At 30.3% G+C, this 24,294-nt stretch overlaps 1 protein-coding gene across 4 annotated transcripts; it reads right to left on the bottom strand.

Annotated features, from left to right (window-relative positions):
* Positions 1 to 10,571: 10,571 nt before the first annotated feature.
* On the bottom strand, positions 10,572 to 16,381 carry LOC114163080 (probable alpha,alpha-trehalose-phosphate synthase [UDP-forming] 9). 4 transcript variants are annotated; one of them, XM_028047152.1, is made up of 6 exons: positions 15,985 to 16,381; positions 15,115 to 15,193; positions 14,751 to 14,934; positions 11,984 to 14,047; positions 11,356 to 11,629; positions 10,572 to 11,272 (listed from the first exon to the last, which is right to left on the bottom strand). In XM_028047152.1, exons 4-6 carry the CDS (start codon positions 13,966 to 13,968, stop codon positions 10,934 to 10,936), a joined length of 2,598 nt encoding a protein of 865 aa, XP_027902953.1. In that variant the 5' UTR covers positions 13,969 to 14,047; positions 14,751 to 14,934; positions 15,115 to 15,193; positions 15,985 to 16,381; the 3' UTR covers positions 10,572 to 10,933. The 4 variants fall into 4 exon arrangements, with proteins under 4 accessions (XP_027902953.1, XP_027902951.1, XP_027902952.1 ...); XM_028047150.1 differs by lacking the exon at positions 14,751 to 14,934 and having other exon boundaries at positions 15,985 to 16,380; XM_028047151.1 differs by lacking the exons at positions 14,751 to 14,934; positions 15,985 to 16,381 and adding an exon at positions 15,778 to 15,960.
* Positions 16,382 to 24,294: the final 7,913 nt, after the last annotated feature.

A 24,294-nucleotide genomic window follows, 5' to 3' on the forward strand; every position in this document is an offset into this window, starting at 1 on the left:
TCTTATCGCATTTCATCTTACATTATCTTAATAGTTTTACTTATAACTATTTATTTTAAGTATGTTAATATATATATATATATATATATATATATATATATATATATATATATATATATATAATTTTGATAAGTCTTACATCGATACCATTTTAGAAAAAATTGAATTTCACCACCACACATTTCATTTTCTCATTTGTTTTACTTTCTAATGACATATTCTCACTGATGTATAATTTTGAAAAATCATATATTTAAAATGAAAAATATTTTTAATAGTTAATGTAGCACAATATTATATCACATAGATGTAGTACTCTCATTTATTAACAAAACGACCGTTCAGTGTGAACACATGACCAGGAGCCGCATTAGTCAATAATAAAACCATGGTCGGCATACAGAAAAGCAAAAACAAATAAAAATATATAAACTATAAAATAATTTAATGTATGTGGAACAGTTAACAAAGGTCATTTATGTAATTTTCTTTCTTCAATGTAAGGAAATACTGATTTACTTTTACATAAATTTATTATTATTTTATGCAAATATAAAATAATGACTTTAATATAAATTATTCTAAAATATGCATGTGGGGAATAGCCAAAAATATCTTGTTTTGGACAGAGGAGTGTGGAAGTAATGAGTTTCACAATGTCCATGTGTCTCACGTGAGGGACATGATTGATTAATAGAAGTAAATTTCTACTCACTGTACAAAATAAAATTTATTATATTATATATATATATATATAAATAAATTTAGGTAAAAATATGTATAATTTAAAATATGCTAATTACATTAAATATTTATTAAGGTACAGAATGTCTTAATTACGTACCGGTTTTTCTTTGTATCTCATTAAAAAAACTGTAAAACACAGACTTATATTACTACATAAATTATTGTGATATGATTTAAAATTTTTAGGTTTGACAGAATCTCACTATAAAAAAAATCAAATTTATCTATAGCTGAAATATGTGAGTAACTAATAAAATTAGTAGGTAAGAAAATACTACCTACAAAAACAACAATTTATATATAAATATGTCGTAATTAAATTTATATACGAAATTATTTGTAGGTAATTACATACAAATATATTCATAAATAATTATATATGAAATTATCTGTAGATAATTACGTACGGATTTATTCGTATATAATTATTTAGAATGATTTTTTATGTAAACTTAACTATGACATATTTACATATGAATTTTTTTTTGTATGTAATCCATACGTAATACTCTCTTATTTACGGATTTTATTAGGTACATACATATTTCGACTGTAGGTAAATCAAGTTTTTCTTGTAATGAGCTTCTGTCAAACCTAAAAATCCATATGTAAGATTAGTGGGTAAAAGTTTTTAAAATTTATCATCAATCTTATATCGTTACATACGAATAATATCCTTCACAAAATTATACGTTCTCACTCACCAAAATCACTTACGAAAAATCAAGACGAAATTTATTTAGCATTACCTACGAAAAAATCCGTATGTAAAACAATTTTTAGATTCGTATGTAAAATTCGTATGTAACAACTAACTTACCTACAAATCAAAAATTCATATGTAATTATCTATAAATAATTCACATTTTTCTTGTAGTCTTATCTCAAGCAAGTAGATAATTTTAACCTAATTTCAAAATGTGAATAATAAAATATATTTTTAAAATTTGAGTCATATAAAGCTAAATTAATTTTAACTTATAACGTTGTGTATATATTTTAATAAAATGATATCACTTTTATTTTTTTTTTAAATTATAAGCATTATTTTTAGAAACTAATCAACTAAAAATCTCATGTGTACCATTATTGTTTTTTTAGTTTATCCAAAGTTGATTATCTAGTTTATTCGAAGTTAATTGTCTAGTTTAACCTATTTTATCGCCACAATTTATCTATCATGCATTAATTTTTGAAATATAAAATGAAATTATTTGAGCAATTGTAACTAAAGAAACTAAATCAAGCATTTGAGACCTTTCAAGATCATGCGTTAAAATTATAAAAAACATTCAAATGACTAAAAACGTCTAAAATTCTCAGGACGGATCCAGTAATTTTTTTTCGAAAAAAGTTATGTAATTTGTTCAATATTTAATTGGTGTCTTTTTTTAATTAAAGTTAGCTATTTAACCATTAAAAAAATATCTTATTAATCATCAATCGTGACCAAAAATTATTAATGAATATAGTAACCAATTTATAAAATAAAAATTATTGATTATTAAAATAATCACTATTATGAAAAAAATTATAATTGATGGTTAAATTGGTTATTAATTAATTAGAAACTAATTTAGAAATTAATTTTTTTGTCAATAAAAACCTTGGTAGTTAATATTTAGTGACCAATTTTTTTTAGTGGCTAAAACCTTTGTAGATAACTTTTAAAAATCAATCTAGAGATCAATTATAATTTTTTATTCATAACAGTGACTATTTTAATAATCTATAAACTTTTTATTTTATAAATTGGTATTTAAATTTGTTATTATAATGACTAATAACTTTTAATTATTAAAATTAGTTGTTAATGAAAATTTTTCTTGTAATAAACACATAAAAATTAATGAAGTTACGTGACTTTTGTTCAAAAAAATTCCAGAATTCGTTCCCAAAATTTTCTTATAAAAGCTCCAGAAAAAAAAAAACTTTATATGTAAAATATATTCCTTTTATAAAATAAATCTTTATAAATCGGTTTGTCTTTAGAGGAAGTATCCTACAAACTCAAATCTTAAATTAATTTTAGAGAAGTTATCATAAAAAAGTATGTAATTTTAGCTTTATAAAACATTAAACATCCATTGTTTTTTCTTAAATTATTTTTTAAATCAGTAATGCATTAATCATTGATAAAAAAAAAGTAATTTATAAATATTTCATTGATTATCACAAAAATAGTATAAAGTTTTCATTAGTATAATCAATATAATATGACAAATATCTTCGCTTTAGTTTATTGAATATTAATTTGAATGAAATATCTCATTAAAAAGTTTCAACATATTAATTTACTATAGAAATATAGAAAAGTGAGTGAGAGCGAGTGAACTCAGGTTTGTTTTATCCGATTTACAGAGACGAGAGGAAGAATTTGGAAAAGGAAGTTGAATTTGCATCTTCGCATATTAGAGAAGATTTACACAAATTATATCAGACTATATCAGAAGGTATCAGTGGAAGAATTTGTGATGATTTTATTATCAAAGAACCAGCCATGTATATACATATTACAACAACTATGTTTACGGGAACAAAATATTTACATATCAATTAACAAAAAAAGATTCCTATAAACATGCTAAATGAATCCCTTGATTGGATGTGATTTGACAATCAAATCCCATTCTGGATTGGCACCATATCAGCGTGAATATTATGTTGATATGTTTCCATATTTAGTCTACCTCCAATACCCCCCTCAAGTGGGTGCATGAAGGTTAGGAATGTCCAACTTGCCAATTAGGAAATGAAATTGATTTCTGCCAAGAGCCTTAGTATGTAGGTCAGCCAACTGAGTCTGATTAGAAACATAGGATGCCTGGATGACACCGGCAAGGATTGCATCACACACAAAGTGACAATCGACCTCTATGTTTTTTGTGCGTTCGTGGAAGACAGGGTTCTTTACAATGTCTAGTGCGGCTTGACTGTCATAGTAGAGGTGAATAGGTTATCTGTGAGTTATCCCAAGACAGTGCAAGATGTTTTTTAACCATTTAAGTTCACACGTTGTAGTGGCCATGGATCAATATTCAACTTTAGCAGACGAACGAGACATTGTGTGTTGTTTCTTGGTTTTCCAAGATACCGGAGAATTGCCAAGGAAGATGATCCAACCTGTGAGAGATCGTCGGGTGAGAGGGCAGTTAGCCCAATTAGAGTTGCACCATGCTGAGAGAAGAAGATTGTTGTCTCTATGTAGAAGAACTCATTGCCCTAGGTTGCCTTTTAAATATCGAACCACATAGAGAGCTACATTACAATGATCTTCTTTTGGTTGTTGCATAAACTGTGATAGCATGTGAACACAATATGATAATTTTGGTCTCGTGAAGCATAAATAAATAAGACAATCGAAAAGATGACGGTAGCGGTCTGGATGGGAAAAAATTGGTCCATCAGCAAAGGCAAGGTGGTGATTTTGTTCGAGCAGGGTAGCAGTAGGTTTGGCACCTAAAAGATCAATTTCGCGAATGATGTCTAAGGATATTTCCTTTGGCATAGATAAATTCCAGAACTAGAGTGAGCAACCTCAACCCCAAGAAAGTATTTGAGTGGACCCAAATCCTTCATATGAAAATAGGCATGTAGATAAGCCTTGAAATATTTAATTGCATGGCAATCATTTCCAGCCACAATAAGATCATCCACGTATACTAGGACAACAATACGTGTCTTGAACATGTTTAAGACAAATAAGGAGTAGTCACAGAGGGAATGTACAAACCCATAGCCTTTAAGTGCTTAGCACAGTCTAGCGAACCAGCAACGGGGTGCCTGCTTAAGTTTGTAGAGTGACTTTTGTAGTTTGCAAACTAGTCCAAGTCGAGAAATAATGAAACCAGGAGGTGGTTTCATAAAGACTTCTTCTTGCAAATCATTATATAAGAAGGCATTATGCACATCCATCTGGTGTAATTCCTAGTGTTTGGCAACAACTATCGCGAGGACAATACGAACAGTTACCATGTTGACCACTGGTGCAAACGTTTCCATGTAGTCGATCCCTTTGACTTGATGATTTATGAGAATGACTAATCGTGCCTTGAACCGTTCCACCGTCCCATCCGAATTTCTTTTTATCTTGTAAACCCATTTCAATCCAAGAGCCTTTTTGTTAGAAGGAAGTCTCACTAACTCCCAAGTTTGGTTGTTCTCTAGTGCAGAAATTTTAGCTTGCATTGCTTTCTACCACCTGGCATCTTTCATGGCTTCTTTGTATGTCAAAGGTTCAATTTCCTGTTCAAGAGCAACAAGAAAACTACGATGTGTTATGTAAAAGTTATTACAATTCACATATTGAGTAATACAATAAGGATTACTTGATGATGAAGGTGGTGTAGGCAAACATGCACATGGGTTTATTTGATGGATATTGTTGGTCACGTAGCCCCTCAGTCGTGAGGAAGGCTGCCTAAGTCGCTTGTCTCTTGAATTGTTGAGTTAAGAGGTCACATGCATGTCACTATCTCGGGGCACATCATTATTCTGATCATCTTTAATATCATGAGCTATAGGTGTTGTGTCGGTAGGTTCAATGGATGAGGGTACATCATTCATGGTCACTAGCACTATGTTGCTGGAAGAATGCAACAAAGGCAAAACATCGGTGGCCATAGGAGTTGTGTCGGTGGTATCATGGCCTCCCCTTCACTTCGAAGGACTTGCCACGATAGAAAGCATCTTCATCTTCATGAGAAATATTGGTTAAATGTGGCAGATTCTAGGCATTATCTTTGTCCTTTGTTTGTGGTTGACTGTAGGGAAAAACATTTTCGATGAAGTGTATAACCCGAGAGACATAACTTTCTCTTATTTCCAAATCAAACACTTTCCACCCTTTTCTCCCATAGGGATAACCGATGAAAATACATTTCTTCCCTTTGGGAGCAAATTTGTCACCTTGTCTTCCTTTATTGTGTGCATAGCATAAGCACCCAAATGTCCGCAAATGTTGAAGAGGAGGAGAATTTCCATAAAGTACTTCAAAGGTGGTTTTCCCATTCAACACTTTTGAGGGAACTTATTAAGTAAACAACAGTAAGTATACATTCTCCCTAAAAATCATTTGGGAGATTACCTTGAAATCTTAGTGCACGTGCAACATTTAAAATATGCATGTGTTTCCGCTCAACTCTCCCATTTTGTTGTGGTGTGTGAACGCAAGAGGTTTGAAATATTATTCCTTAATCCAAAAAGTAATTTTTCAAACCAAGAAACTCGATACCATTATCACTTCGAAACACTTTTACACTTTTATTAAATTGTCTTTTGACTAAAGCAAAGAAATTAAAAAGGAATTTTGATACTTCCTTTTTATCGACAAGTAGGTAGATTCACACACTACGAGAAAAATCGTCCACTATAGTCATAAAATAATAAGCACCACATGAAGATGGAGTTCTATAAGGACCCCACAAATCACAATGTATCATTTCAAAAATACCACTAGCTCTTTATTCACTAATGGGAAATTTTTCTCTACATTGTTTAGCTCTAAAACATATATCGCAATTCTCAAATTTATTTTTACCAAATCCATAAATGAGTTATGTAACTTTAAAAGATGGATCTCCTTAGCGCTTGTGCCACAATTCCATACAATCCACATTGTCTACCTTGTTAACTTGTAGTCTTTGAGCACCACAAAGGTAATAAAGTCCATCTTTACATTTACCCACTCCAATCACCATCCTCGAAATGCGATCCTACAATACACACAATTTATTAGTGAATTGTATAACACAATTTGACTCATCTAACAGTTGCGATATAGATAGGACATTGCAATTCAAATTTGGGACAAAGAGAACATTGACAAGTTTCAGTTGTCCCCCTAAGTACACAGTTCCTTCTTTTGTTGCATTTGTGTGTTCTCCATTGGGCAATCCAACTGGACATGTCAGAATATCATGTACATCATGCATTTCTTTCATGCTTCCAGTCATATGATTTGAGGCTCCTATATCAATAATCTAGGGTGCAAATTTGCAAATACTTGTCATCTTCTCATTCTTTTCTCCTTTGTTCAGCAGGTCTACCAACTTTTGCCATTGATCAGTTGTTAATCCAACAAAACCATATTTGTCTGCGTCTGTCATTGGTTTGACTGCACCACCGATTGCATATGCTTGTGCAACATTGGCTTTCAAACTTGCTCCTCTCCCTTGTCTTGTACCAGATCGATGTAGCATCTTGATCTTTCCACTAGCTTTCCTGTCAGTTTTGGGTCTTTCCCCCCACCATTCAGGATATCCAATCAATTGGAATGGTGGAATTTGATGGCTGATTGAAGCTTCCTTGCAGCAAAATGGATGAAGCACCAAAGGTTGGAGATGTAGTGGCACCGAAAGTGGTTTGGTGAAGGTTCCTAAGAGGTTAGGACAACTTAGGGAGGAGGGCTAGAGGAGACATCTAGAATGCTCTAGCAATTTGGACTCTCAAAAATGCAAGTCATGGAGTGATCTCAACATGTATTGGCATTAACAATACAAGAGTAACCTTACAAAGAGTGTAGCGTATCTCATTTATAGTAGAGAGCATCTCCTAAAATGAAAACCGAATGCAAGACTAAATGAAATGCAAATGCAAGGTGACCATGTGAAGCACATGTGTCTATATCTAGATCTAGATCTAAGATCCACAAAAAGTGGATCACATGCCATGTGGCATGTCACACTTTCCTCATTTAACACATTGCTAAATGTGCAACTCATGGCTAAGGCTAGATGCAAACTTGGTCTAGACTTTTGTAATTGGCTTGAATGAACCCAATTGCAAAAGCTAGATCAATTATGACCCAAAACTACTTCTAGTAATTTTACAATTTATTTTTAAAGCATGGCCTAAACAATGGGCTCATAAATAAAGTCTAATCTTATGTCTTGACATGTCTCTTGTTATTGGGCCTTTGATTGGACTTGGGCATTGAGGTGCATGTGGGCCATAGCATGAGTCTTGACGTTGGTCTAAGTTATAAGCCTTGTTGGGATCACATAATTTCCCTCCACCATTCAGGATATCCAATCAATTGGAAGCAATTTTCAGCAGTGTGTCCCGATCTGCTACAATTGCTGCAGGTTTGATTTTTGTCCTTGGTTTCCTAGGGATTTCTTCCCTTTGCATGTGACATAAGACCCATAATTTCACCTCATTCTTCTTGTGTTCTTATAATTATTCAAACATGTTCCTCTTGGATTATGATCGAGTATACTCGATTCAAAGAAGACAACGGATCACATGTGAGCAAGCTTGAGCACACCCTTCCATATGTGGCATCATCTAACCCCATAAGAAACTTGTGCACCTTTTCTTTTTTTTTTTGTGTTTCCAGCTTGGTGGAAAGATTACAAGTGTAGTTAGCACAAGTGCATACTAGGACTTTCTCATAATTATCGAGTTCATCCCATAACACTTTCAACTTTCCATAGTATTCAACTATGGTCATTCCTCCTTGCTTGCAGCCTACCAATTCTGATTTAAATTGATGTATCCTTGGCCCATTTGCAATTGAGAACCTTTCTTGGATATCGCTCCATAATTCCTTTGCATTTTCTGCATATGAAATTGTAGAGCGCAACCTTGGCTCTATGGTATTCAAAATCCATGAAATCAACATAGATTGGACTGTCCACCAATCTTCAAGTTTCGTTGTTCCTTCTTTGGGTCGTTCAACAATGCCTTCAACGAACCTCCACTTTCTTCTAGCATGTAAGGATGTTTGCATGGCACGGGCCCATTCCTCATAGTTTTCGCCTCGTAGTTGAACTTGAGTAATGATGTTTCTTGAATTGTTATTTGAATTGAGGTCATAAGGAGAAACACATGTTTCCCTTTTGTCACCAGTCTTTACTTCATGTTTATCCTTAGGTTGTTCAATTTTTCCTTCTTCCCATAGATCTTGCTTTGATACCATATCAAACTATATCAGAAAGTATTAGTGGGAGAATATGTGATGATTTTATTATCAATGAACCAACCATATATATATATATATATATATATATATATATATATATATATATATATTACAACAAATATGTTTGCAGGAACAAAATATTGACATATCAATTAACAAAAAAACGATTCCTATAAACATGCTAAATGAATCCATCGATTGGATGTGATTTGTCAATCAAATCCCATTCTGGATTGGCACCATATCAGCGTGAATATTATGTTGATATGTTTTCATATTTAGTCTGCCTTCAATAGATTAATATTAAAATTATCATATGATTCTTCTTTTTCCATTTTATAACTTTTACAAGAGGTGTCGAGAGTCATATATTAAAGATCATTAATTCCTGAATTGAAGATATACTTACTTCAATAAACTTTATGGTGGTTGTAATGCTAGTCAATGTGAGTGGAAAGAAGCCCTGCTTTGTGTGATTTGTTGTGAGATTGGTGAAGACATAACACTTTAAGGTTGTTGAAGAAAACCACTACAAGGAAAGAGAAGAAATAACCAATGATTAATATTAATAATAATAATAATAATAATAATATTTCTTAATTTTAAATAATAAATTCAATTTAGTTTTAATATAATTTTCATTATCTATATTTAAATTTATATACCTTTATTTTCAAGAATAAAATAGTAATCATTTAATTTTATCATTAAAATATTTTTTTAATCTATCATATGTATCACATCATATATAAATTTTTACAAACTTTGATTTCAAATTCACTCAAATCACACTATCTTTCTTTCAATATAAACAACATTATAATTTTCTCTTCATCCCCTAAATCTCCCTCAAATAATTTCCTCAATCCAAAACACACCTTAAGAGAATGATATTGATTGAATGGTTATGATCTCAAAAGGTTAAAATTTATTAAAACAAGGAAAGATTGATTTGAGAATATTGTGTGTATTATATGAATGTGTTCTTTCAAAAGGAAGAATATCATATTGCATAATGTAGTGTATGTATTGAGTACGAACCTAAAGGATACAGTAATCCTAACTATTAAATTCAAACTCAGAAAATGAAGTTTAGGTGGTAAAAGTTGAATAAAATTTTTGGTCTACAAAATCAATATAAAATAATGTCATAACTGGATTGAAAAAACTAACCTTGTCATATAGAAATGATTTTTAAGCCTAGTAAATTTAGGTCTCGTATGATAGTATACTACAAGATTACATGGTAGGTAAGTGTAAAACTTCATAAATATTCAACTCAATGCATAAGTCTAGAGTAGATTATGTTATAAAATGTGAATGAATAGTAATATGTGCCACATAAAATGTTTGGATTGGTATTACAATCTAAATTCTATCTATTTATATACGTATGATTGTTAAAAAGTAATACTAACTTTGTTGTTATTTGTTTACGTTTCTTTCTCTATTATGATCGCATATTGATATGTGAGCATATAACAACGACTTAAATGACATGACACTAAAATTCAACATTGTTGATTATATATATATATATATATATATATATTATGTATTACATACAGTTGGATATAAATTGCTTGATAGTAATGACACTATAAATAGTTTTACAATGAGTTGCTACAAAATATAAATAAAATTAATTTTTAAGTTATTTAATACAGAAAGAGAATGACACAAAATATCTATATAAAATGAAAAAATAATTCAAATAAAATAAGTTATCTTTAAATTCTTACAAAGTTTATCATTAAATCCTTTCGAATCCATCCTTCTAATATTTCTCCTTCCCTTTTATTCTCTTCCTTCTTTCCATTTTCACCTAAACCATATTCACTGAATCCCAGTTTCAAAAACAGTTTCCAAATTCCATGCTTAAAAAGAGTTTAATCAACAATTACTCAAGTATGAAATTCCAAAAAATACTAGATTCTTAATGACATTAAAGTATAAATAAACCCATCAAATATACAACCAATGAATACCTAGATTCTGTATCTATCAACATATTCAGTATCCTTTCAGAGCTACAGATACACCCATCTGTCCCCACCTTCAATCAAAAAAACCCAATCACTCTAATTCCCTGTGTTCATTTTCTGAGACCTAAAGCTGCTACCAACATTTTCTATAATCAAAAGTCAGATTCAAAGTTTTTTCCCCTTAAACCCTGCTTTTGTACATCATACCAAAAACAACCAATCAAAACTGTTTCCTTTTCCTATGCTGGTGCCTACACAGCTAAAGTGTACCTTTACTTTATAGGATATTCTCAAAACATACTTCTCTTTTCTCAAAAGGGGTTTCTGTAGAATATCTTAATTTAGGTACTGAAGCAGCACCAAGACCCTCAAGCAATGACATCACATCCATGGTGTCATCTAGGTAGTATTTAGCTTTGCTTGGTTTTTGTCCAACAGTGCAGGCAAAGATTTCTGGTGCTGAGGAGGAAGTAGCACTGTAACATCTGGTTAAAATGCTCTCAAACATATCCTCATCAGACCTATCATCACCAATGCACAGTACAAAATCTGGCAATTTACCCTTTTTGGTTAGGGTAGAAAGAACTTCCTGTGCAACTAACCCTTTTGTAATGCCCTGTAATGCATTGATTAGACAACATCAGATTTTGAGAAAAATTATGACTTGAGATGAGAAGTGATAAGTACTGAGAGCACCACCTGAGGCTTGACTTCTATAATATGTTGTCCTTTTTTTACAGCAACAGGCTCATTTGCAAGTACATTTTCAAGATGATCCAACAGCTCCATGGCTTGCCAAGATCCAAAATCAGGATCTGCATCACGGTAATGCCATACCAAGGCACTATCTTTGATCTCTACAGAAGAGCCATCTGTGGCCTCCATATAAGATCTCATCACTGGTTCAGCAATCCTTTTCCATGCAAAATCTGTATCTGCATGACTCATTTGCCAACTAGTTTGCTTACCCCACCTGTGGTAAAGATCAAACAAGAGTAACATCACCTTAAAGAACTTGACACTGACATGATAACCACTTTGCCATAACATGTACTACAAGGAGAATCCAAATTTACTTTGTACAGAAAAGATCAAACATAAATACTATTGGTTCTAACCAGAACAAACTCATGAAAAGCTAAAACACCTACATAAAGATGTACTAAAGGTGAGCTCAAATTTTTACAGTACACAACATTATAAGTAAATGCTGTAGGCCCTGGATAAAAGCCACCTACTTTCATTTTCACTTTTCTTTGTTTTTCTTTTAAGGGCTATGTTCAGGCACATTTGAAGTCATTTCAGGAAAGTCATTATGATTACTTACCTTATAAAATAACCATGCTCAGCAGCTATGCCAAGATTCTCACACTGATCAAACCATTCACTCAATGAAGTTTTTCCCCTGCCACTAACAATAAACACAGTGTTGTTAACATCACTGCAAAGATTATTTAGCACAGATATGACTTCAGGACTGGGGGCTTTCACAATGGATGCTTGAGGTACAACTGTACCATCATAATCCAAAAAGATTGCTCTGCAACTGCTCCTTTTATATGCAGGGACAATGTGATCTATGGATAGCCTCCTGAAACTAGGAGACAGAGACAAAATTCTGAAGTTCAGACCAAACCCAATGCCCCAGCAACAGTTCCTATAGTGATCCTTGCATGAAAACACTAGATCTTGCTCAAAGCTTCGCGCCCAGTAGGCCACATCATGTGAACTAACGTATCTGTAGTGCTTCTCGTGTCGAAGCTGCTTCTCTCCATCAGGCATTGTGATTGCTAAATTTAGTGCTTCGGCCACTGCATCAATATCCCATGGGTTTACCCTTATTGCCCCACTAAGAGACGGTGAGCAACCTATAAACTCAGAAACAACAAGTGCACTTGCACGCGGGGAATCCGAAGCAATTTCTAAGGCTTCATCCACTTTAGAATTTCCCTGCCTACAAACAGTGTACTTGTATGGAACCAAATTCAAACCATCGCGAACTGCATTCACAATGCAACATTCTGCCAAAGCATAATAGGCTGCCTTCTCATAGAAAGGAACATGGCGATCGATGATGGTGATAGGTTCATAACTTTCCGAACCAAACCTTTGGTTTATCTTTCTGGCAGTAATGTAAGCCTCCTCCTTTGCATTCTCAACATCTTTGTCAGCACTACTTGGAGGGTTTAAAATCTGGATCAGTGTTATTTCACCTTGCATTTCTGGATATTGTTGCAGGAGTTGTTCTATGGCCAAGAATTTTAAACTGACACCTTTGAATATGTCCATATCATCAACACCAAGAATAAGTTTTTTCCCCTTAAATTGTTGGTGGATTTCTCTGACTTTTTCAGAAGATGAAGGGTGCTCTAAGGCAGATTGAAGTCGACCCATGTGAATCCCAGCAGGCAAAATTTTAATGAATATTGTGCGACCGGAGTATTCAAGCCCAATGTAACCCCTCTTGGATTCATGTTCCAAGCCTAGCATTCGCCTGCAGCAGGAGAGAAAATGGCGAGCATAATCAAAGGTGTGAAAACCAACTAAATCTGCATTGAGCAGTGCTTTCAAAATTTCACCTCTGACAGGGAGAGTTTTATAAATTTCTGATGAAGGAAATGGACTGTGGAGGAAGAAACCAAGCTTGACTCGACTACAACGCTTCCGCAAAAACGTGGGAAGTACCATAAGATGATAATCATGAACCCATACATAATCATCCTCTGGATTAAGGACCTCCATGACTTTATCTGCAAATATCTTGTTAGCAGAAACATAAGCCTGCCACTGTGACCTATCAAAGCGGCGATTTCCGGGATACATGGGCAACATGTAATGGAATAGAGGCCACAAATGCTGCTTGCAGAATCCATCATGGAATTGTTTGTAGAGTTCTGGAGGAATAAAAGTAGGCAAACAGTTGAATTCCTCCAGCAACTGAAGGGAAACTTTATCTTGTTCACTTGCATCAACATCAACCTTCAGAGATCCCACATACACCACATCAGCATCAGGAGAGAGACCATCCTTTAACTGCCAAAAAATTGAATCCTCATCATAACTGAAGCACCATCTGCCAGATACCTTATCCCTTTTCGCATTGAGAGGAAGAGAATTTGATACTATAATTATCTTGCGCCGGTGTTCAGATGAATTAACACCTGAATCATCGTCATTACTTTGTTTACCATCTCCATGAGAAATGATTACTGGATCAGTCATAACTCGCGGTAGAGATCTAGGAGTTTGAGGGAAATTCAGCATATCCCCTGATACCAGGTCTAACAAATTCAAGCATGACCTTGCCACCATCTTTACTTCAAAGTATTTGAAGATATAAATTACTGTGATTTAGGAACTGGTATCTACACCTGAAAAGAAATGCAGTCACCTGCAAAGATAGAAGAGAAGCAATTATTATCTACATACAATGCAGTAGGATTGGACATAAATACATTACACACTCATACTCCACAAGTTCAGTACTTCAGTAATTTTCAGTAGATGAGTCTACACCACGGATTGATTTGAAAGCGTGGAATAAATTTATGTTATTTAGACATTGATTGTTGAAATTAGAACTCCAACAAGTGGCAGAATCATTAAAATTTACAAATGTATAAAGCAGCATGTTAGACACAGCAATTCAATTACAAATTCTTCGAACATTATTCAGTAATTTAGCAGAAGAAATCTGTACATTACATAAGAAATAGAAACATCAACTTAATTTTCAGTTACTAAATAGAATAATCAAGATGACCATGATCTAGAGTTAAAGAATAGGAAAAGTAGCAAACCAAGGCTTAGATAACTGTGATCACCAGATTTTCAGTATGTTCTATGCTACTTTTGGAATAAAACTGTGAACTTTTTGGCCTTGGTAACGTGGAAACTTCCTGGAAGGTTAACTTTTGCATGTTTTTCACACACATTCTACTGTTTCATCACGACGCAGAAACCAAATACACGTTTTATGTATCTATAGTATGATTTCAGCTTTGTGTAGGAAGTACAAATGAACTAACTGTATATCTCTGCCCCCACCGAAAGACCACTATATCTTCTAAGGGACTACAGAAAGGAGGTTATACCTCTTCAAATCAGGTATTATAGCATAAAATCCTACTTTTTTATGCTATTTGCTGTCCACACTAGACCTATAATCAGGCATGCCCCTTCCTCTGATTCTGGGATGAAAAATTAAGATTATGACCTTTTCCATTACAAATTTTGTGTTAAGTCTTCCAATCTTCAAAATAAAATCAATTGAATTCTCTGTTTCAGAAAAAAAAAAAAAAAAAAAAAAAGACCAAAATCATAGATAAAAAAAGTGGGTTTAGTGGGTCCAGTCCAACAATAGACTTTCAGCAGATTCAGCCAAAAATCCATAGTCATCAGAGCAAAACAAAAGGCTATAAAAGATTAAACTGCTTATAAGATAAACCAAACATTTACCTTAATTTATCTTGAGACTCAGGCAATTAGGCAATTAATCTCATGAAAGTCTCTTCGAATCTACTTTGATCACCCAAATCTACACAAGCACATTTTAATCAGAAACACAGAATAACAAACCTAGAAACAGAGATTGCGAACTAGAAAGCATTTAACTCTAGGTCGGCTAGGTACAACACTGTTTTGCAGGTGTCAATTTCTTCACTTTCATTCAAATATATATCAATTAAACTCAACTCTCAATTTATTCTCTCAATTAGGAAAGGAAATAAATCCACCCAATTGCTCTAAAATGGAAATAAAAGTATGTCACAACCAAACAAATCAGAACAGGAAAGAACATCTGCATAAAGAGTGAAATTAATAAAAGAAAAAGAAAAAAAAAATGCTGAATTAATGCAATGGTGAAGGGATAAAAGATGAAGGATGAAAATTTTTTCCCCTACAAACCATATAAGGTAATTCGAAGCAGAGTCCAATAATAGTTAATGAGGATAAGCTAAATTATCAAGCAGGATTATAGAAGATTTATTGTACAATTTTGCATAATGCACTACAATTTTTTGTGTGTTATTACCAATGGCAGCGTCTTTTCATTCACATACATTCCTTCTTGAGCAAATAACAGCAGAGTCAAGAACACGGGACAGAACATGCATTTACCTTAATAGTATCAAACTGATCCAAGGAACACAAGGATAACACACGGAAAACAGAGAGAGAAGAAGAAAATCAAAGCAGGTTTCAAAAACTAATGTCCCCGCAATCTTCTGAGGAAGCTAATGAAATGGAAACAAAGGGTCTTATCTTGAAGAAGATAATTCAAAGGAAAAGAGAACAAGTCAATGAAATCTCAAATAGTCGTTTTACCTTCTTCTTCGCTATCTCAACAACCAACAAGACCTTTGGATATGTACTGAAATAACTGGAGCGAGAATATACAGGTGTGAACTTGAATTGTGAAAGGAAGTTGCAAAGAATGAAAAGAATTGTGGTCAGTGAAAAGATTGTTTCTTTCCAGTTTCTAGATAAATATGAAATATGGGATAAGTGTGTTAGGTTCGAAGCTGGTGAGATTTTGTAGGAGTTTTACGGATTCTAACATCTAAACCGACCCCAAAAAGAAAATATAATTAATAATGAAAATAGGTCTTAATTAGGCTATGGTTAAAAAAAATATATATGTTGGGAATTTTGTATCCCAGGTTCCGTTTGGTTCGGGTGCCTCTGTTTTTTGTCAACTTGGAAAGTGTTTGTTCAACAAAGGATGCTGTCGGAAAGAAACAACGGATTACAGAGTCAGAAAATAGAAGCAAAATAGTTGGACACAAATTTTTTTAATTTTTTATTATTATTATTATGGAGAGAGAAAGAAACACCACAGTTGATATATTTCAATCTAGGTGGTCTTACGCTGGCACTGTGATCCATCCAGTTCTTCCTCATTTTCCTTCTTCCCAAATTGCCCTTGTAATAAATTCGTGTGCAAGCTGTTAATTTTTCATTATTTGAAACTTTTAATAAATATATTATGTGTACTCTTTACATATTTTTTTATATTAAATTATGACGTAAATATTTTATACCCACAAATATTCTATCATAATTATGTCTTTTAATTGATTTGGTGCATCAATAGGGTTCTTGTAACTGTTGCCTATGCTAAAATGTTAATTAATGTTGTTTATCATGGTATCTGAATATTTAGCTTATAATGTAAAATCATCAGTAATAACCATTAGTTGGTAATTTTCGGATTATGATTGTGTGATTTAATGTATACATGTATAAAATTAAGTAGATAATTATTTGAATTTAATTATTTGATTCGTACTCAATTATATCTTAAAACTGATTAATTTAAAGAATAATGTTAGATTCTATTGTCCTGAAAATATAATTTTCAAACAAATAATTTACTTTTAGATAGTTCTTATTGTGTTTGATTATATTGTAAAAAGTATTTTCTTAAATAAGAATTTATTTTAACTCATTTGAAGATGATATAAAATATCTTTTATTTATCTCATTTGAAAATGTTTTTTATTATGTTTATGGGTATTGCATACAATATAACAAGATAAATTTGTCTTTCTCATTGGAAATATTTTTTATAATTTTTTTTATGTAATCTATTTGTCAAACACACTTCCCTAATCACAATTTTACAACTAAAATGAAATAAGTGTAAACAAGAAAAGAAGTGGGATATATTTTATTCTTAATAATTTTATATTTTATTTTCTATTTAAATATATTTTAAATCAGTTATTTTTATTATTATAACATTTAAAAATATAAATATTAATAAAATATCTACAACCTAATCTATTGTGTTTTTGGGACAATAGATTAGTATCAAGATACACTTAATTATATGAACCTTTTCATAAATGTTCACTATATTTTTTTTTCAGAATTATATTTTTTTTTGTAAATTAACAGAAACTAAGAAGAATGGAGAAATTATCCAAATCATTTTCTTATAAAATAAATTTACTCTTATACTACATCTGGTTGTGTTAAAGAAATATTTTACATATAACTTCAAAAGTAAAACAAAGTTGCCCAAACTTGAGAAATATACCTAAATACTTTACAAATCTTCGTATTTTTTTATCTGATAATTAGAAATAAATCACTTCATGAATAATTAAAAACATTATTGAAATGAATATAAAATAAATATTTTATATTCATTTCAATACTTCATATATCAATTAATGATATAAAAAGTTAATGAACTCAATTTTAACTTCAGTAATAATGTTTGGACAACTACTCCACAGCTAGCAATTCTTGACTGATGATAGCAGATTTGTGTGGACCTATGTATCTTTGACTTTCCAGTACTAAACTCCTGTATTATTACTTTTGTGTTTCGTAATATGAATCTTTTTCACGTGCATTATCAAAACAGTAATATTGTCTTATTATCTTTCTCAATTGAATTCACCTTTCATCAATATTTTAAACTTTTTTAAGTATTAAAATAGGATATTATATATATATATATATATATATATATATATATATATAATTATATGATTAAATTTTTATTTAAATAATTTTTAAGTGGGAAAGTAAAAAAATATTTAAAATGATATTCTCCTATACTTTTGAGATACTTTTTTATTGAAACATTACTTTTTCTTTTTTTTTTCATGTGAAATTATACATTAATAATTACTTTTTTATATGAAGCCATTTTATTCATTTTCTTACAGTATTTTTCTTTTATATATATATAAAATATTTTTAAAATTGTATTTTCGAAATACAGTTTCTCCTTTATGTCATATTTGATGAAAGCACTATAAGTTGCTTCCTAATAAATAGTTAAACAATTTTTGAATCAAATTGGTCATACTAAGTATTGGCATACTATAACATCACAGTATATATCAATTAATTAATTAATTATATAAAAAATTACATTTGAACTCCTAATCAAGTTAAATAATACTCCTTCACTAACAATTTTGTTCAATTTTATTCTACCAAAATCAATATCAAGGCACTAGAACCAACATAAAACAAAAGGACCAACAACAATGAGCTGAAACTAATTCTGAAATATGCAATTAGTAAGATTTAACACTAAAAATGTCTGACTAAATCAAACATGGACCAAAATACTGACAAATATTTGACATTGAGTGATTCTCTTACTAATTTAAACTAAGTTTATTCACAACCAAGTACTCGAACCTCAAAGTATAAGTGAATTTGCTTTGAAAACCAAATAATGGAACCTAAAGTATAAATGAATGAATGTTATATTCAAAGTGGTTTCTCACTCCCAATTTATATATTCAACAGTGAATGAAACTCAAAGCGAAGTAATGATCCAGTATAAGTTTGAGATGAAAATTGAATTAAGGCACAAATAAGAATTGGTACAAAAAAAAATTAAAAGATAGAGAAGATATGATATTTTATTTTTATTATATTTGTGTAATTTACTCTCAAATTTATAAAAAAGGACAACCTTCTTAAAAATTATAAATTCCGATAAGTTGTCATCGTGACATGATTTATGCATTAGTGTATTTAAACTAAAGTTGTATCATATTTGTACGACTTCACTCTTTTAATTAAAAAATCATGTCAATTTTACTTATTTGAAATGAAGTCGTGCCAATTTGACAATGACTTACCCAAATTTATAATTTTTTTTAAAGTTGTCCTTTTTGGTAAATTTAAAAGTAAATTCTACTTGTATAGTAAAAAAAATCAAGATATGGGAGTCACACCACTTAAGTAAACTAGTTGAAAGATTGAGCCATCACTTAAACTATTAAGACTTCAAGGTAAAATTCTAAAAGATAGTAACAAACTCCTAAAAGGGCTCACAAGTTTTTCACAAAATTCTTGTGAATTTTAATTTATTCAAAGTTTCCAAACAATGGTATAAGGAAGCTATTTGTAACTAAGGAACTCCTCTATGTGTTTTCAAATTTATAAAATTCTTCTACAAATTGCCAAGTTTGGAGTGTCAAAGGTCATGCTTTTCTTGTTCCTTGTGTATCTATTTCCCTCTATTAAGTATGATGAAAATATGCATCTTGTAAAGTCTCACATCTCCTAGGATAAACAAAAGAGTGGATATTAGTGACTATATAATGGACTCTAAGTCCATGGTGTTTCTTGCCTCATTCAAACCCACTTTAAGCTTGTATATGACTTTTCTTATACTCTTATTGTAGAGTGTTATGAGGTTTGAGTTTAATTCTTGTTTTGGAGAGTATGAGTGTACTTGGGATCAAAGGACATGAGAGTGTAGTCTATATGTTGTAAAATGTTCATATAGTGCTATTCTCTAGTTGTCATTAGACAACGATCGTGGTTTTTCTTCGGTTTTGGGGTTTCCACGTTATATTCTTGTATTCTTTGTCTTTATATTATTTATTTGTTAATAGAGTGATTCTTGGGGGTAAAGACACTAATGTTCTTAATTAATAATGCATTTTTCCCAACAAGTGGTATCAAGAGCTATGGTTTGGTAGGATTTTTTTCTTAGTAGGCTCTGTGGTTGCAGCTTACTTTGATCTTTCACATAAAAAAATATTAATTCCTTGGTATTAGAGAATTATCTTTGTTTGCTAAAGTTGTAATGAGGAATTTGATGGAAGGATCACTATCAACGTTGTGTTGGCATAATGAATCTGCAACTAGGTTCATGGAGATGCAAGGACTGTGAGTCACTTTGATTTGTAGTGGAGTTTGCATTTTTTGGAGAGTGTACTCATGGATCTACAGAGGAGGTCGTTGTTGGTGCTCGCATGGCTTAATGAGTGGTGCACGATGGATATCTGATCTATATGAGTCGCGGTTTGCGACAAGTGCGTGAAGAAATACTTTGTGGTTTACATATCTTGTTCGTGCGATGTGGCTTGCAGATCTGGCTACCATGGAGTGCGTTGGGAGGGAGGTATGGTGGTTGTTGTTGTGGTGCAATGGCTCATGCGCGATGCGGTGGAGGTCTGATGTAGCGGTGATGCTGCGTTATTTGCAAGTGCTATGTGATGGTGCTCTAGTAGTGCGATGGCGACTGATTTGCGGTGAAGGTTGTTTGTGCAAGGTCTTTAATACTGTTCCTATGGTGGCTATGCGGTGAAGAATGTTAGTTGTGTTTTTTTTCATTTATGGACTTATTATATAGAATGATAATTTTATCTTTCTCTTATAAAATCATTTTTTTCTCTTATTATATATAAGTATAATTTCACTTTTTCACATATTTATAGAATGATGATTTTGTTCTTTTACCTTATTTCCAAATATAATTTTACCTTTATAAATAGATGTATAGAATCTAATTGTGTTTTTTTTATTTGAAACTAGTTTTTATTTCATATTCTTTCTCTTCCTCATTGATTGCACATGTAACTTTTATCCTTTCACCTCAAACCAATATTTTTTGTGTGTGTTCTCAAATATTATTCATATCTTCTACCACATTTCACTGTGTTGAAGAAACATATACGTATAGGTTCTTTTCTTTCTTAAATAGTACTTTTTATCATTCTCAAGAAATCATTTACCTAAATACTTTACAACTTTATAAGAAAATTTCATAAAAAATATGCTTTGACTTTATAAATAATTAAAAAGATTTACTGACACTATATTATAAAATTACTCCATATATCAATTGATTAATTAATTATATTAAAATTAAACAGTTTCATATCCACTTCTCCTCACGTACTTTACACACATAGTTATATCATTGTAAAAAAAAACCCAAGAGATGAAAAAAATACTAGGTTTGTGCACAAAATTAAGTTATATTTATAATTTATTGGCAAAAGTATTGTTTAGTTTTGTTTAAATTTGATTTTTTTTGTTTTGTTTTAAATATACATTTCTGTAAAAGAAAATTACTTTCCAGCGGTATAAAAGATTCTTTGCAAATAAAAATAACTGCAGAGAATTTGGATGCCACCTAGGATTGTTGTATTTGCAATTTCAAGATCTGTGCCCCAAGATAAAAATACAAGTAATGTTTGTAAACTATTATAACACATTCTATAATTAGTTCAAACGTGGACATTTTTTCTTTACGCATATTGGGCTTAAATCTTATATTTAAAGAATGTGATATTTTTTTAAGACTAACATATGTAATATTGTACTAAGGAAGAAATTGTAAGGATTAGACTTTTATTTCTTTTATATTGATTAAAGTAGAACAACTCAAAACGTTATATGCATAATATATGATAAATTCCTTAATTTTATGACGATTCTATTAACAACATTTCAACAGCGCTAGTTAAAAAATTAATAACCAAAAACATTATTAAAAACCACCATAAAATGTATTAGTAATATTAAGTATTATTATATCTTTGATAAATTTATTGTACTATAATATTATAATTATTGCATTGCCCTCATTTTATACAAACTGGACTCATAAGACATAGAATTCTGCAATTTTTATTATGTTAATCATTTACAAGGAGATGATTTAACATTTTTGTTTGCAAAATGGGTAAGACAGACATTTCATACGTTGTTTATGAACAGAAGAGGATAAACAGAAATGTTCAGAAACGGGTTGATAACGCTGTTGGGGTAGATATATACGCGGTGTGAAAGAAAGTAATAAAGATCAGAATAAACAATAAATTTTGGAAAAGTGATTCTTCGCGTTTAATTACAATTGACTTTGAATTTTCGTTTATACATTCGTTTTAATATAAATAAAATAAATGAAAATAATTGACCGTGTCAAACTCCTCGTTTCCGAATTATTGAGAACACGTCTAAATTTAAAAATTGAAGTGATGTGTGTGTTCCTTGGTTGTGGATAAACATAGACTTGTCCCACAAAGTCATTTCAATAATATAATACAAAAATACATGACTTGGGTTCCACAAGCTAAATAGGTTGTTAGAATGTTCCTTTGGTTTATCTACTCACCTCTCTTTTGAATACAAAATAGTTATAAAATTGAAAGAGAGCTTGAGGAAAAAGAAAAACATTATATTAAATACATTCCTTATATATATACATATCCTCTTGAAGGTTATGGAATTTAGGAGTGTACTACACTCCAAACCTTGAATATTAATCAAAAATAGTTGTAAAAGAAAACCCAAATCATTTAATACAAGAGAAAACTTTTTTTTTCAAAAATTGCAACAACTAAAGTTAAATTGTTGATGAAGAATTTAACAAATATACATGTTTCATAAGATTTTATGTATATCTTTAAATTTATTATTTTTCCACTAAAAAAAATCTAAATAATAACTAATTTTAGTGAGTAATAGTCATTCTAATGACTAATTTAGATATCAATTTATAATCTATAAATCATTGGTAATTATAATAGAATAAAAAAATTATAATTAGTTTCTAAATTGATACCTAAATAGTTTTTATTATGAATTATTATTTAAATTGCTTACTAGCTACCACAGTTTTTTATACCAAAGAAATTAATATATAAATTGATCTTTAATTATAAAATTGGTCTCTAAATTAGTTTCTAAACATATTATTGATAGTAAAATTGGCCAATATTTAAGAATTTTATTATATGAATAAAAAATTATTGACAATTACAATAGTTTCTATTATGAATAAAAATTACAATTGGTTTTTAAATTAGTAATTAAATAGTTTTTATTATAAATTGGTATCTAAATTAGTCACTAACTATTAAGATTTTTGTTATAAAAAAAATTGATCTCTAAATTAAACTTTAAAAAATAATTTAATATTTAAATTGGTTTCTAAACGTATTTTTGTCCAGTAAAATTAGTTATTATTTGATTTTTTTATAGTGTCTTAATTCCTTTTTCTAAATTAATTATTCAAAACAAAATAGTTAAAATATTAAGAAAATTTAAATCAAAGTACTCCAAATTTGAAGTATTTAAAGTCCTTTATTATTTAAATTCTGTTTTCATGAATCAATTGATTTTTATAAATGTCAAATTTATACTTAGAATAAAATAATTTAATTTTACGAAAGAAAATATTTTAAATATAAAATAAAAAAATTAAATATTTAATATCTTTTCTAAATGTTACTATTTTTTTTATTTTTTTAATAATTTAAAACTAATACTAGATAATATTTAGTAATTTGAAATATAAATATTGTTACTTTTACGTTAATATTTAATAAAGAGAGAGGAAATAAAGAAGAAAGAAAGAAGGAAAAAGAAAACATACGAGATAAAGAGATGAGGAAACCATATCACAAGAGACATTGAAGTGAGACAAAAAAAATGCGAGAAGGAGAAAATAGAAAAAAAATATTAAAGTATAATTTTCTAAAAGTTTTTACAATTTTTATATTTGGAGTTTTATAATTTAAACGATAAAATATTTTTATAAATTTCAAGAATTGTAATTTGAAATTAAATGTTTTATCTTAACAATATATTTCTCTACAAACATATTTTAATTTTTGTATAAAATGTTAAATGTTGTAACGTTGTTTCCCTCCACAAAAATTAATTTTTATATAAATATTATACTAATTTTTTATTTATTTAATTTTTATTTTAATATATATATATATAAATTTTTTAATCATACAAGTATTTTATTTTTAAATCTTTAATAAATTAATTAATATTTTTATTTAAATAAATGAAAATATATTTTTAGAATTACTATATTATTAATTTATATTTTTCTATAAGATTAAA

The sequence above is a fragment of the Vigna unguiculata genome, chromosome 9 (assembly GCF_004118075.2).
Source record: "Vigna unguiculata cultivar IT97K-499-35 chromosome 9, ASM411807v1, whole genome shotgun sequence".
Taxonomy (NCBI): Eukaryota; Viridiplantae; Streptophyta; class Magnoliopsida; order Fabales; family Fabaceae; genus Vigna; species Vigna unguiculata.